This window comes from Morone saxatilis, unplaced genomic scaffold (genome assembly GCF_004916995.1).
Source record: "Morone saxatilis isolate NCDOM2014 unplaced genomic scaffold, NCSU_SB_2.0 Contig0, whole genome shotgun sequence".
Classification (NCBI taxonomy): domain Eukaryota; kingdom Metazoa; phylum Chordata; class Actinopteri; family Moronidae; genus Morone; species Morone saxatilis.
This window is the reverse complement of record NW_023339650.1, coordinates 18,713,711-18,729,369: the sequence shown is the minus strand read 5'-3', so window position 1 is coordinate 18,729,369 and position 15,659 is coordinate 18,713,711. Positions and strand designations below refer to the sequence as shown.

General features: G+C 40.9%; 1 protein-coding gene across 2 annotated transcripts in view; it reads right to left on the bottom strand.

Moving 5' to 3' along the window:
• The window catches only part of LOC118330997 (cadherin-6-like), a 59,572-nt gene that overhangs the window by 12,227 nt on the left and 31,686 nt on the right, over positions 1-15,659 (bottom strand). For both annotated transcript variants that reach the window (XM_035665791.1, XM_035665870.1), the window contains exons 4-7: positions 12,843-12,962; positions 7,984-8,151; positions 5,540-5,727; positions 1,465-1,718 (exon numbers count right to left, since the gene is read on the bottom strand). In XM_035665791.1, the coding sequence (XP_035521684.1) occupies positions 1,465-1,718; positions 5,540-5,727; positions 7,984-8,151; positions 12,843-12,962 (730 nt within the window). The remainder of the gene's footprint in view (positions 1-1,464; positions 1,719-5,539; positions 5,728-7,983; positions 8,152-12,842; positions 12,963-15,659) is intronic.

Sequence of the window (15,659 nt, the reverse complement as noted above, 5' to 3'; positions counted from 1 at the left end):
CTCATCCTCCACTGCGCGGCTTTAAATGCCACGGGGTAGCTACCTCCTTGATGATGGGCGATAAAAGAGAATGATATCATATTTGACACTTGCAATAAAGTGGTGGAACTTCAACCTTGAGAGCCAACTCCCTTAGTGCATCATAAAAATGAAAAAGTCTTTGAGACAGAGTGGAAGGTGCAGCCTCACAACCCACTGCCATTACTTCCATTTAATAGAATACTTGCATAATTTTGTATCTCCATGAAGTAAGTGAACTTTTGATGCATTTACTTTAGCAGGAGTTGGTATTTCTGACATAATATGTGTGGCCTCAATAATAAAATATTAATTAAAAAGGGGAAAAAAGTCTTTTGAGTTTATGTTAATATTTAAATAATTAACTTAATCAGAACTCCTGTACTTTAATATAGAAAGTAATAAGTTCTACAAGTGTTGTGCATGAATAGTTTTCCCATTAGGAGTCCAAAACCACTTGAACTGATTAAAGGGTGTCCACAGAACAATTAGAAAAAGTTATATTTCACTATTATTAGAAATTCTCCCCATTTGAAAATGTATGAGGATCACCACTGTTTTAAGGTCTGAGATTTAATACTCTCAACTCAAGGTTCATATGTGCTTCTGCCTGAGTTTTCGGCCATAACCAGTGGCCTGTTGCCATGTTGCTTCCCCAGATACAAAATGTCACCAAACGTGAGCTTGAATTGGTCCAGAGTCCAGTTAAAACGTTTGGTAAGTTAATAAAGTTTTACTTGTACCACAAATTTGTGTGATTTCTGTTGTCATACCGTCTAATCAAAGACCTAAAATCATAATGTTTGGTTTTGGATTGAAAGGGTTCTCTTGTGTCTCACATATAAAGTGCAAACTGTGTAACCAGATAGTAACTCTATAGTTAAAGTTAGCATTTGTCTTGTCTCAAAAAGTTTTGACCACACACATTTTATGCTTTATGCTTTTACGCAAATTCTTAGCATTTTTGCTGACCATCTTCAAATCCATAATGTATGCACAGTTTTAGATTTTTGGATCTATTTTTCTTATGGTTCCAGGCGTTAAGGTTAGGGCTTCCATTCGTGTTCCCACAGTATGAAATTTAAATCCAAACCAGTCTGAACTCAAACTGCACTACCACGCAATGATAATGTTATTATAAATAATTAAAGTTGACTTAATTAAATAATAAAAAAATATTTTAATTTAAAATATTAAAAATTTAAACTGAAACTCTGATTAGTAGCTTTTTCCGGTACTTTTATCTGCACCGTTTATTCACATGGGCTCAAACTTTCACTTTTAAACCAACACGGATGAGAGGTCCTAAGGGTGCTCAGATGCAGTTGAAAGTTCTGGAAGAAAAGCCATGAACTGGAGCTTGAGTTTGGTCAAATTGTACAGAAATGAATGGGAACCAATGGCTGCCTTAGAATTCAGCCCTAAAGGTTGCACGTGGTTCAGTACCTGACGAGACTGTTCTTGTCGTCGGGATCAGACGCGCTGACGGAGCCGATGACGGTGTTCCTGGCGGCGTCTTCTTTGACCTCCATGACGTAGCTGGCGCGCTCGAACACCGGCGGCTCGTCCACATCCTCTACGATGATCTTGATACTGGCCTCGTCCCTGAAGGGGCCCACGGAGAAGAAGCGAGGGTTGATGTGGACGTTTTCCACCTGAACACGGAGACTGTACTGACGCTTCCTCTCAAAGTCGAGAGGCTGCGGAAACAGAAAGAAGATGCATACGTGAGGTGTTTAACATTCTGTAACTTTACATGTTTCTTTGTTTTCTTGAAGGGAAAATTCCACTGTGGCTTTTTGTTTTCTGCTCTAATCACAGCTTCTGTCATCTAACGCTTACGTTTAAACGTTCATTTGTATGCAGCCACACATTCAGCTGTTGATTTTTGTTAAAACTTTTTTTAAAACTAATATCCATTCGGAGCATCCTGCCACATTTAATTTCAGGTCAGATTGGGATTTTATTCATTAAACTGACAATCTTTTCCAGAACATCGTCTAATGAGCGCATGCAAAGGGGCTCAGTGTCTTGTTCAAGGACACTAACAAGACTTTTGATGGACACACACGGGCGGTTGCACAGATCAGGCAGTGCTCTTTTGGACATGTAAAAGCCTTTTACTTAACTGCTGCCACATCCTGAATAATGTGACTGATGTAGCATTTGGTTGGAAAAATAACATGAGGACAACATGGTTGGATTATTGCACAAAAACTGCACTCATGTCGATATTAAACATGATAAAAAACAAGACTTCTTTTCAAGGGAAGATATTAGGACAAATGAATGTGTCTTGTTTTAACTAGACGGTATATAGATTAGACAAATAATTGTTTCTGGTGATTGTTTTACTATAATGTCCGTCTTTTGATGAGTCTTGTTATTGCAGTTATTGAGTAGGCTATTAATGCTAAATAGTGCACATATTATCTACGTTTTCTTTTGCTTTTCTTCCTGTTTCTTTAGGCAGGAACAAAGAAACGCCAACTTCTTGTGCTTTTTCCACTTGATTTCCTGATCCCCGCCACACTCTATGAAACAATCAATCAAAGTTGTCTCTGGATGTTTGCTGGGTGACATCTGTTCATTTTGCTTTTATGTTTCTGTTAAATGAATGATGAGAGATCAGTACAATAGATTAGTACATAAGCGACAGAGAAAATACGGTTGGGGGTGTCAGTGGATTGTAAGACTTGATGGTGGAAAATACAAATTGTAACACAGAAAAATATACTTTGTAAGGGTGTATCAAGGTTGTACATATTTCTACATTACAATATATTAATAAGCCTGATTAGAAAAAGAATAAAAATAGCTAAAATAGAAAAATAATAATATCATGACTGATATTCCGTTGAAGGTCACATCTGTTGAGCGCCATGACTTCCCTATTCATATTTTTAGTATTTTGTTCAATAAATAATGAATTGAATTGATGACAGTAAAAAAGACACTTTTCCTGGGTTTCCTCTTTAAGATATAACTACATCCATACTATTTTCTTTGTCGGCTTCATTTTGTGGTTTCAACAGTAAATATATAGTAATTTCATGTATATTTATGCGAGACCCTTTCAGTTGGTAAACAGGCTTTCATTTTACCCATTTGTTAACTTAAAAGGAAAGCAGCTATGCTATTTTTTACGTATGATCCCCTATAATCCTGCATCTACTGTACACTGCTCTTACATCCTATAATTTATGGACTGGGCACAACGATTAGAAGCCTGATTCCTGTGCGATTGTCAGTGTTTTTCTGTCGTGGTGCATTTTAGCACAGGTTGGTGGTATGCTTTTATGTTCCTTTTCCAGAACTTTTTTTTTGAAGTTGTAGCCACTGAAGGTATCCCCCCATTGATGGAAATAATTGGGGAGCGGTGCATTTTAATGAATGTGCGCCGGGTGCTTAGCAGGAGCAGCAGGATCAGAGTGAGCTTCCTCGCAGGCTGCCTACTGTACATATGAAAGGATGCTGTGTCCGTGAACGTTGGAAACAGCCAATGAAAGCTTGAAAAATCCACATGGAACAAGACATTTTCTGAAGCCATGCATAATAACATATTGTGAGTCAGTGATTTTCGCCGTTTCTTGTTAAGGTAGGGGGGAACGGCACGTCAGTGGGAGGAATGTGTTGCTTTGAAGGACCGGTACAAGCCGAGATGGGACACACTCTTGTTCAGAATTGGGGCATGCTCACTCCCCACACACACTCTGCCCGCACACCACATCCACTACAGCACAACCGTGGCTACAAAAGGCAATTATGTCATCCTCCACTTAATGATGGCATGATGGAAGCGATCGATCGAAGGCTGCAGAGAGAGCGCTTGATAAGGCAACTGCCAGATTCTGTTGAATACATCAGAAACACACCACAGCACACCGCTGATGCTGCGATCCATACTGAGCATCAATATTTCTGCTTTGGTCTCAGCGGAGAGGAAGAATGAATCTCACTCAAAACACATGTGCTGGGAGTGTGAGCAAGTGTAAGTTGAAATCTAATAACTCTACTGTCCATCTACCGGCTGTCAGGGCATATGGTAATAAAAAGTTTTCTTTATTGAGTGCAGTTCATTGTGTTGTTTCCCCTTTTTCTGCCCAAATGAGGAGAGCTCATACACAGTCTAGGGCTCTACAACGCAAACCACCAAAAACAAAACAAACTATGCGAGTGCTATTTCCTACATTTAGTTAGATCAACATGGCAAATAATATATAACTTTATTATAATGTAGTCCATGATAATGGCAGGCTATAAATTGCTGCATTAGTAATGCATTAACCCCGCTTAAAAGTGTTTGTTACATGCATAGAGACCTAATATAATTATAGATAATGTTGTATTTACTTATTTAAAATAAACATTTAGGCTCCTATAGATTTTTTTCCGCAATAGCCATTTGATGTATTTCCATATGTAATTACTTCTCTATACAGTAGTTTAAATTCAAATTCATTCAAGTGGCGGGGTCCGCCATCCCAGCGCTGGATTCAAATTGCCTTCACATACAACGCACATACGAGATTCACAGGAAAGTTGTGCAGCTGCTGCTCCAGATTAAAGGATTTCAGCTGGCAAAAGACAGGGTGGCTTTTATTGTGAACCAGACAAACACATTTATCACTGTGGTTAACGCTTACTGTGATCATTCATCAAAAACATGGTCATTTTCTGGATTTTTTGACAGCGGATCAGTTGTCAATATTGGAGAATAACGGAAAAAGAAGAAGCTGCCATAGTGAGCTGTTAGATGAAGAGCTGCAGGTGACCGGCTGCACAACTCCAACTCTTCAGCAAGGTAACTAACTGCACTATGCCCCGCTGCTGTGTGGAAAACTGCTCATGCCATGTGCAACATAATGGAAAAAGTTTGATTATTGACTGACTTCTTTAGTACACCAGTTGATCCTATGTTGTATTTCTGACAAAGTAGCAACCCAGATTAAAATCTTAAGGATCCTAACTTTAATGTCTCTCTTTGACGTTCAGTTCTAGCACACTTTTAGGAGAATCGATATCTACACATCCTGCATAGCGAAAGCAGTGTGTTAGCAGAGCAGCAGCAGCTTGAGTCCTCCGTGTGTAGACAGCTGTATTGATTAAAATACAAGCGTATCTGTTCCTTCAGATGCACGTGAGACAAACGACTAAAAATCAAGTCTGAAATGTCTCCTGTGTAGACAAGCCTTTATTGTAAATAAAATGTAGATGGCAGGGCTTCCTGTGAGGCAGCGTGAGGCCCCAAGAAGCTCGGCCAATCAGAGGTTCAGGGTAGGTAATAACAAAGCATTCACTGTTGCCGGTGAAGCTTACTGCCGTAATAGCTGTAATGTAATGAGCGTATCAATATTTCAATCAAGAGGAGCCTATTTGTATAGAGATTTAATTGAGTGAATTAAACTGAAACTGTTAAAATGGGGGCATGTAACCCCCCCTCTCTATCCCCAGTGGGAACTACACTCACTCACACAGCCCCATTACACCCCTCACCAAACACCAACAGAGAGTCCCTGACCTTCCTCAGCACGATGACGCCCTCCTGCGTGCTCCTATTGGTGGAGACATCAAACATGCCGGGGCCGTCGCTCCCGATGATCCTGTAGTCCATCTCTGCGTTCTCGCCGATGTCAGCATCCATGGCCCGGATCAGTCCCACCACAGACCCGAGCTCGATGGACTCGGGCACTCTGAACTCGTAGAGGGCTGCAGAGAGAGAATTTTTTTTTTCATCTTTATGGTTTGGCCGTAGCATGAAAAGCAGAATAGTCAATCAGAGCAACATTGTTGAGATGTACAGAAGAAAGCTGGAGAAATAAAAGGTTTCGGGAATGGAGGAGTGTCAAAGATTGAGTGTGTGAGCAGGACCATGACGACTGAGGTCACGTCCTCGGTTTTTCTTTTCATGTCCATTCTCAGCTTTTCACACAAAGATGAAATTCATGTAAGAGGTGAATCAATGCCTCTTTAAAAGATCTTATTGAAATTAAAAGCCTAATCGAGAAGCATTACAGCCCTGCAGGGCGCCCCGAGACTATTTTACAAAAGCGCTTAAGATACACCAGCCGAAAAAGAAACAACAGCACCCCTGACACCCAACGAGCGTCATAACCCAAGCCTTTTTTTATGACCCTGTTAGTGAAAAAAGAAAGAGTGTAAGCGGGTGAGTCAGAGAGTGAGAATACAAGAGAGCAAGTCAGGGAGAAAGTGAGTCAGAGCCAATCAGAGAGCAGCAACATAAGAGCCAGCCGGGGAGGGAGAGTGTGTGAAAGGGAGAAAGCGAAAGGGGAGATTTAGTGCTGCAACATTTGTAGATCAGCTGTGGAGCAGACATTTCATATGCGGTAAAACATATTTCATTTCCAAAACAGACATTTGGCCTTTCACGCAAGTTGCTACAAGCCGTATTGACTCACTACTTGAAGTTTAGGATGTAACATAAATTCTGGGCCAATTTGCTCAACATAAATTAATTGCTTCTTCCCCCTTTTTTTTTATTTTATTCTGTGAGATGATTTCCTGGTTTGAGGCGGATGAATTGATGGCTGCCTGTCGGCCGCGGCGGCCCCAGCTGCATCTCGTATGCTTAAATAAATAGCTGGACTGCAGGAGGGAGCGGGCGTGATATACACACAGCCTGCGGAGACAAACAGCACTGACACACTAATAAAACATGCTGACAGTGTTTTGGCAACGCCTGAGTCGGCAGGTCTCCGTGACGCTGACACTTGCCTCCGCACACACATACAAACACACACACACACACACACACACACACTGAAAGCGCCGCACCACGAGAAGGTTTCCCTAGGCTAACAGGTATTTAGCATTGGGTGGAAAAGAAGAGGCATCACTCCGGCAGACAACAATGATATCGCTTCCTGACACTCTACCTCCTCTGGGTGTCCCATTACAATATCTCTTCCTCTTTCTCCCTCTTTCAATCTTCCCCTCTGTCTCCCTTGCCCCCCCCCCTCCCTCCATCACAGGCTGTCTTTCTGTCGCCTGCATCACTCTCCCTCTTTCTTCCTCTATCTTCCCCTCCTGTCACCTCCTCCATCCCCGTCGTATCCATCTCCCTCCTTCCTCTCACTGTTCATTCATTGGCGGAGGGGCTGAGATGACAGCGTCTGTCTCACCCCCCCCCCTATCCCCATCCCCATCCCCTCAACCCCCCTCCCTCCCCTCCCCGAAGCTGGTGGGGAGGAGGGAAGTGATAAAGGGGGAACGCGGGAGTTCTGCGGTCGTGTGTTTGCCGTGCGGCACGCGAGCCGCCCACTGTACAGTCCCGCCACTTGCTGGTTTACTGAAAGGGGAAACACGACGACACCCGGGTAATCTGTCAGTCCTGATCGGCTGCCTTCGCCGTTTGCAGATCCATGAGAGGAAGGTGACGACGAGTGGGGAGGGGGCAGGGGGGGGGGGTGAGAGAAGAAAGGGAGACAATGTGCGAGACTGAAAGAGAGTAGGATGGGAGTAGAAAGGAAGGATTGATGATTGATGAGCAAGAGGGTAACAAAAAGAGGGAAAAAGTGCACCAAGGACAGTTTGAGCAATAAATTGAGAACATTGGTTTTTATGGAGTAAAAGGCAGCAGAAGAAAGACTTAATAGCGGGAGATAGACAAAGAGAGTGGAAGAGTAGAGGAGATAAAGCCCAGTGAATGTACTCTCTTCATTTAATAGGGATTACAGGGCTGATCTGATGCACTTTGCAGGACCCTTCGCACTGTCACATGGCTCTATATTTAATTATTCGCTGCCTTTAAGAGGCCCGCCTTAGTCGCACAAAACCCAGAGATCCCTGCAATAATCCAAATTCATTTTGAAACTGACACCAGATGGGGGCTGCCTGCCTGGCACCCGCTCACACTGACAAGTGGTTTTCATGGACTGAGTATTGGTCACTCTGTGTGTGTGTGTGTGAGAGTGTGTGGGTGGGTTTCCAGGAGGCTGTACTCACTCTTGGTGAAGCGTGGCGGGTTGTCGTTGACATCAGAGAGGGTGATGCTGACCGTTGTGGTTCCAGAGAGTCCACCCATCTGTCCGGCCATGTCTTTAGCCTGGATCACAACCTGGTAGTTTTCTTTGACTTCTCTGTCCATGCCGGGCAGGGCTGTCTTGATGAGGCCTGAGGAAAAATACAGAGATTTATGGTGAGAGTGTATTTTAAAGGAACCTCCATCTGCTTATTTAATAGCCTAAGTTGAGTCAACTGTAATTATACAGTTTGTCTGCACACAGACTCACAAGACTCTTTATTTTCAGTTTTTATTATTTTTAATTTAATTATAATATGAAAAAAATAATAATTTAAGGCTGCAACAACAAGTTCTATGAAAATTTGCTTGTTTCAGCTTTCAAAATGTGTTCATTTACTGCTTTTCTTTGTAAAATATGACCAAAAACATGAATATATTTCTGTTATGAACTGATGGTTGGACAAAAAACGTAATTTGAAGGTGCAACCTTGGGCTCTGGAAAATTATAATCAGCATTTTTTAACATTTTATAGACAAAAAAGATAATCGGCAGAATTATTGATAACTGTAAAATAATAATTAGTTGAATCCTTAAAACACTTCATCAATATTCTAATTGACTGTTAGAAATCAGGATGAGAATACGACCTTGCTGAGAATTGTAACACAAAACTTAAAAGTTTAACCACTTATGTTTATTTGACTCTGAGGCACATCAGCAGCTCATTTTCCCATTTCGCTCTCCACTTTCTATAACTGAAAGCATTGTGTGAGGTGTGCTCAGCACAAGAGGACCTTGTGGCCTCGTTGACCCTTCGGCTGTGGTCAACAGTGTACTTTTGCTGCAGCAAACATAACTTTTGGGTCCGCTGGAACATAAAATCTATATGAGCCTAAGTTCTGCAGTACTTCAGTTCTGTTTAGAGTTAGTTTTAAAAGTCCTTCACTCTATCCTAACTCTAACATACAGAATGTTGGGTACAGCAGCGGTAAGTTTGTATTGTCACTGCACAGTAAGTACCACTGCAACAAAATGCACCTTATTACAATAAACCAATATACAGTATGTACAGTGCAAGTGCATGAACCTGGGATATGTCAGTAACGTACAGTCACTGTAATATGTACAGCATGAACAATAAACCAATATACAGTGTAGACTTCAAACAATTAGTCAATTAATCGACAACAGAGAACTGAGCAACTTTCTCCTTGCCTGTAGTTTGATATGCTATGTGCTACGCCCGCCTGTGGTTAAAAAGATTGGAACATTTTGAAGATGGTTAAAAGATAAAGGCAACATCAGAATCAGAATCGGGTTTATTGCCAAGTAAGTTTTTACACGTACAAGGAATTTGCCTTGGTGCGTTGCTGCATAAAAATCACACAAAAGTACTTCAAGTACTTTTTAAAATATACATACATGAAGATAAAGATAGAAAGATCTAAAACTGTACAGGAAAGATATTATTTTAACATAGACATAACATATATATAGTCACTTCTTAAGTGAGCTAGTTTGCAAAACATTTAGCTAACTAGCTAACAATTGTATGTACCGTAAATGAGTTTGCTAGTTAGCGTTTTGGTAGCATTAGCTATCAGATGTAATTAGCTAGCTGGAGCAGATAGCAAAAAGGGGCGGGACTTAGGAATGGTTTTATTCGATTCATTTAAGTCATTTTAAAAGCAAAAGTGACCCCAAATCCCTTGTTTTAGCTTCTCAGTTGAGAATATTTGCTGCTTTTCTCCATTTTATATACTATAAACTTAATATCTTTGGATTTTTCAGTGTTGGTCAGACAAAACAAGACATTTGAAGACATCACCTTGGACTCTGGGTTTGGACATTTGGAGTGATTAAGTAGTTCATCAAGACAATAATCAGAAGATGAGATGAACTTCTAATGAAACAATCATTAGTTGCAGCACAAACACACAGAATGCACAGTGTGAGTAAATGCAGCTCTGATGTATGATATGTAGCCTACAGTATGAACAGAGCCAATAAATAGTCTGTACAACATAATGCTCACCTCTAAGTCATCTTTCAAACTATGCAAGTCTGGCAGGTTTGAGTACAACCTTCATAAAATCCACCTGTCATGTGACATAAAAATAATGAGCTGTTTCACTGCACTCACCTGAAATATTTCTAAAAATAAGCATCAGCTGTTTTGAATTAATGATATTTCATTTTTTCGTTTTAGATTTATGCATACAGGGCAGAGAATTAAACCACTAAGAACATTTTATTACTGAAAGGTCAGTGATCTTGCTCAGTATGCGCAGCGGCACGGAGCTCAGCGGCCACTCAGGAGCACATTTTGGTGTCTGTGTTCTCATGATTTAACTGGTAAGTGGACCAAAGGGCCAATCTACCAAAACCAAAGTGTATTCCTTTAATTTGTAGCATTCGCCTCCAAATGCATTCAGCATCATTTATCTTCTCTTTGGAATTACTCTGTTAATGTTCAGCCCTTTCAAGTGCAGAGCGGTTGCTTACTTCTCCGCTCTGACACGTTAGATCTCTAGTTTGGAGTCAGGACAGAGACGGAGTGAAGCGGTAATTGGCAGCATATTCAAAAGGTGTGCTCCATCTCCCATCAGAGGTGGTCTTAAATCCTGTCTGCTATTACACGTTTGAATTTGAAGCATCATAAAAAAAGAAGCAGGTGGGGAGGGGGGGGAAGTAGTTGGAGTGGGAGAATAAAGATGAAAAAAAAAATGCATTTCACCCTAAATAAACTGCTCTGACAAACTTCATCACTTTTAGTCTGAATAGATGATTCATTGCATATCAGACAATAATGAAGAGGGAGAGGCTGACGTGGCTCATAACTCGGCTCAGACTGGCCTAGGCTGTTCAAAAGGCCCCTCCAATTTGCTCTTTTCTTCCTCCCATACATAATGTGGCAAAAACAACAATGCAGGCTCATCGCAACTTTCTTCTTCTCCCCTCTTAACAATGTGAAATTCATCTCACGGACAGCACACTGCTAAGAGAACGCCGATCGTTCGGGTGGTGTTGCAGGGAGGGAAGCAAATGTATAGCCTTATAGCAGCATCGCGATCGCTCTATATCTCTGTCTACCTTTGTTTTTGCTTAATGACTACAACACACACACACACACACACACACAGAGGAGGAGAGGAGAAACAAATCCTGCTTATAATGTGATGTCCAGGCATGTCTTTGTGTAAGAGGGGATGTCAGCTTACATACCACATGTGGGATAAACCATATTACGGTTAATCCCCCCACTAATCTGCAAATGGCTTTTTTTGTCGTTTCCCTTTTGTTTAAGTAAAAAAGACACGAGCGGGATGTGTTCCAAAGCGCACATTAATGATTAAAACTAGCAAGCGGCTAGATTTTTGGGGTTGGTGATTTGCCACTCTCTCTACTATAAATCCCCTTCGCCCATCAGCCTGCGAGGAGAGGCAGACGTGTTGGTATTTTTGGTTTGGTCACAGCATTCTCAGAGTTATTTTGTGATAAATTGTTTTAATTTCCTTTCCTGGTAAAGCTCAACTTGCCGTCTTCCTATTTCTGCCTCAGTTAGTGATTTGTTATGTTTCCCAGAATGGCCACCTCCAGACGAAGGGTGTAAACTTGTTGCGTTCAGCTGTGGGTTACATTGTGTAGGTGGAGAGTGAAATGGCATTAGCATTGTTGGAGCAGGAGGATAAGAGCTCTTTCCACTGAAGGCAGAGTGAGGAGTTGTGCACATTAATCAGAAAGCAACATCCTTCATGGCTGCATTGCATGCTGGTCTACTGAGGCTACACTGGGTGAAAATAAATTATAATCTTTGCTTTTTTTATGAGAATTTTGTCCTTGTGTGGGTGCTACATTATGGTCCAAAATCTTATGTCTTATGTCTGTCTTTTGATTCTGAAGGACAAACACTGACACGTGATGTTCAAGTTAGATGTTTTAGATACATTTCAGATCAAATTTCACTGCTGCTGAGCTGGAAAATTGCAAAAAATCTCCTTTAAGTCTTATTGTATAAACAAGACTAAGAGAAACTATGATTATTTTAACTTGATTCCAATGAAAATCAATTAGTTTCAAGCATTTTATAAAACTAAGCAATGCTTGGATGGATGGTAAATGGACCTGTACTTGTATAGCGCCTTTCTAGTCTTCAACCACTCAAAGCCCTTTTACACTCATTCACACAGCAGAAACTAATACATTCATACACATTCACACACCGATGCACAGCATCGGGAGCAATTCTGAGTTTAGTATCTTGCTCAAGGATACTTCGACATGTGGCAACAGGAGCCGGGGATCGAACCAACAACCGTCTGATTAGGGGACGACCCACTCTCCCTCTTCGCCACAGCCGCCTCCATTGCGGATTGCTTGTATCTTCAAGATACCTGCAATCCTTTCTAGAAAGTCCTTGAAGAAGTTAGTTTCCATTAAATGCAGATTTCTCTACTTATTTTTAAGAAAATACGATTTTTAGGAGTCAGGTATTAACATTAATGGCTAAAATTCTTTTTGCAGTGTACTGTGAAAAGCCTGAAAAAAAACCCTACCTCCAAAAGTCCCATTGTTCAGGAATATATTCTCATACTCTTTTAAAAAGTGTAGCAGAAAATTCTTGAAACAAGCTGATTTTGAAAAACATTTTTCAGTTTGCTTTTTTAGACTCAATCACTGTAAAACTTTTTTTGCAATGAGCTTGACGCCACACTGTCTATATACGAAAGGGAAAACAACAAAATGGAGGCAGGAATACAAATCATGCCACTAATATCTGTACACTGGCTGCATTAAGAGTATTGATGCAGATTTAATTGCATTTAATTTGACACTGACCGGTTTCTGGGTCCACAGAGAAGTACGGCTGGCCCTCCAGGATGCTGTACACCACCCTGGCGCTGTTTCCGTATGTGGCGTCGTCGGCGTCTGTGGCTGTCACCTGAATTACCGAGGCGCCTGGAAGAAGAAGATTCATGACAATGATTTAGATCAACTCTTCAATACTGCTGAAAATTGCCTCCTGGATAATTGGTTAAGCTGATGCACCTTCTGATGAGGTGTCGGATCCTCTTCTAATCATGCTCATGCAGAATGTGACTGATAATTTCTGTCCCTTTGCATTACCCAAACCAATCTTTATTCCTCGGCCACTTATACCCTTATACATGATTGATTTTCGCGGGTAATCGATAAGTCCTAATGTATTTTTCTAAGTATATCTCTCTAAGCATACAAGAGGCACCGACGCCGGCTCTTTGCAAACCCCAAGAAGCCTATTAGTGTATCCACAGATCTGGAGTGTCTAAGAAGCCAAATATCTGATAGCAAGAAAACAACTGTGATCCATTTTCTCTTCCAGAGAGGCTGAAGCCCTATTTCAGTAGAACAAAGGGAAACGGTTAGCCAAGTGCTACCTCCCAAATGGCGCCTTGCGGGGCCAAGTGTTGCCTCATTACATGCAGAAGAAAATTAATTGAGTAGAAATATTTAATGGCAAAGTGGTATAAATATAGAATTGTGCAATACAATGGGATAATGACCCCATGAAACTCTGAAACATGAAACTCTAATTTGATGTCAGTTATGATCTATAAGGGGTGAGAGGAGAGTTTCCCTCCTTTAAAATCAATGATGGTATGGATGAAGGAAAAAAATTGGGGGACCAAAAAGCAGAGAGAGAAAGACCACGGCTGTCTGATTTGGTGTAAGTGACAGTTCGGGAAGATTCTTGAGCAAGTTCACCGAACCTTGATCACTAATACCTTTAACTAGGGAATTAGACTCAAAGAGGCTTTTCTGACATGGCGGCTTTTAGAAAAATATCACTGATCCACATCAGCCATCTCATCGTAGACTTTAAGCTTTGAGAAAAGAATTTTTTGACAAACAAGTGAGGAATAATCGCAGTTTTTGTGCAGGGGGAGTAAATTACCCCGACTGTAATCATTCAGTTGTCAAAGAAGGGGCGCATCAAAGTCGTCCCTGGCTGAGAGTCCGAGAGAAGAATGTCAGAGCCGTGAGACTATAATAAAACTCATTGGTATGTCACATTTAAAGGGGCAGTGTCTCGACGCAGTCACTCGTGAACACATGCTCTGCCAAGCGGTGACATCACACCTCGGTTGTTGCCATGGGCACCCGTGCTGCCCTTAGATAAGTGCTGGCCTCTCTCTTGAGGTTGCTGAACCAAGTGACAACTCTGTCACATGTCTGGGCTGCAAGACCGTTGTCCCTCAGTCCCAAAGCACGGCAGCAGCAGCAGAACAGAGAGTTCACTCCATGTTTTCATGCAAGTATTGATTAGGAGCCCTTTTATATTGTTTATCTATATTCATGAGGCCAGTATGTACTTTTAGACTAAGAGCTAGAGCCAAAGTGCACGGTGGATTAAAGTTTAATTTGGTGCAGAATGACATGAAGAAATGATAATATGAAAAAAGCGGACAGTGCTCAAAAAACTGCAGAAATGGAATCCGCAGTCGTTCACTGTGATGACACAGCTGACAATGCTGGTAATTAAATTAAATACTGCTTTAATAAGATACAATACTGTATTTAAAAGATTATCTGCACCAGTGCAGTAACCGTCACAGAGATGCTTTACCTTGTTTATTCTCCGGTCATAAAACAGCTCCTAGTCTCTCAATTAATTAGTCGGGCACTCTTTGTTGAGTCTGCATCATTATTATGATTGATAAAGTCCCATTGATCCAGTACGACTGGCATTTTATAACGTCTCTATCCTATTTGAATCACAGCCTTTTAATCCAGCTTCTCTGACACACAAGCACACACCTTAATTTGTGTCAACACTTCATTGTCTGTTTTATGATCAATAAATATGATTTTTACACACTAAATGCAATTCTCTCTGCCTGCTGCACACTCTCAGAAAACTAGTGTCAGTTAATTCTTTATTCACTCATTGTTTCTTTCTTTATTATACATTTAATTTTATGTTATTATTAGTCAGTCAGGAAGGGTGGGCGGCATGTGGAATTAATTTAACAATGCTTAAAAATTGTGAGCTTTGTTTGTGTATTTAATCAAAAATAAAGACAGAAAAGCAATGTTATAAATAAAAATGTTCAGTAGGCGTCCCCACTTTGGTCATTTATGTGGGAAAAGGATGGAGAAACTGGATTCTACAAAAACAATCTAACAATACATCTCATTTCAGAGAGACTGTACACAACGTCACATAAAGGAAAGCAGCCAAGCTACATAACAATAATAAATATTGTGTTGGCTAAAGCCACACATGGCATTATCAATCCAGTTTACAATCTTTCAATTGCTACACACACAGGTTAATTTCATTTGCAGTCCACCACACCCAAACAATTAACATCACACATTTGAAATCTGTTTATTTGCTTTTTAACTTTATACTGTTTTGATGGAGTGCACACATTTTAACGCTGTACGGCTACATCAGCCATTTTCTGTTATATTAATAGTTTGTTTCTTTGTCTTTGAGTTACCGTGGTTGTTGTGGGGGCAGTCCTTTTTCTGGTGGAGCAAAAGGTATGGCTGAGGGTTGAGGACTCTTAAATCCTGGAACCAACTCATTGGGCCAACCATGTGTCGCTATGTCATGGGGGGATTGGGTTTAGTTAGTTTTGCTTTGTATTTAGTTTTACTTGGTGTCCA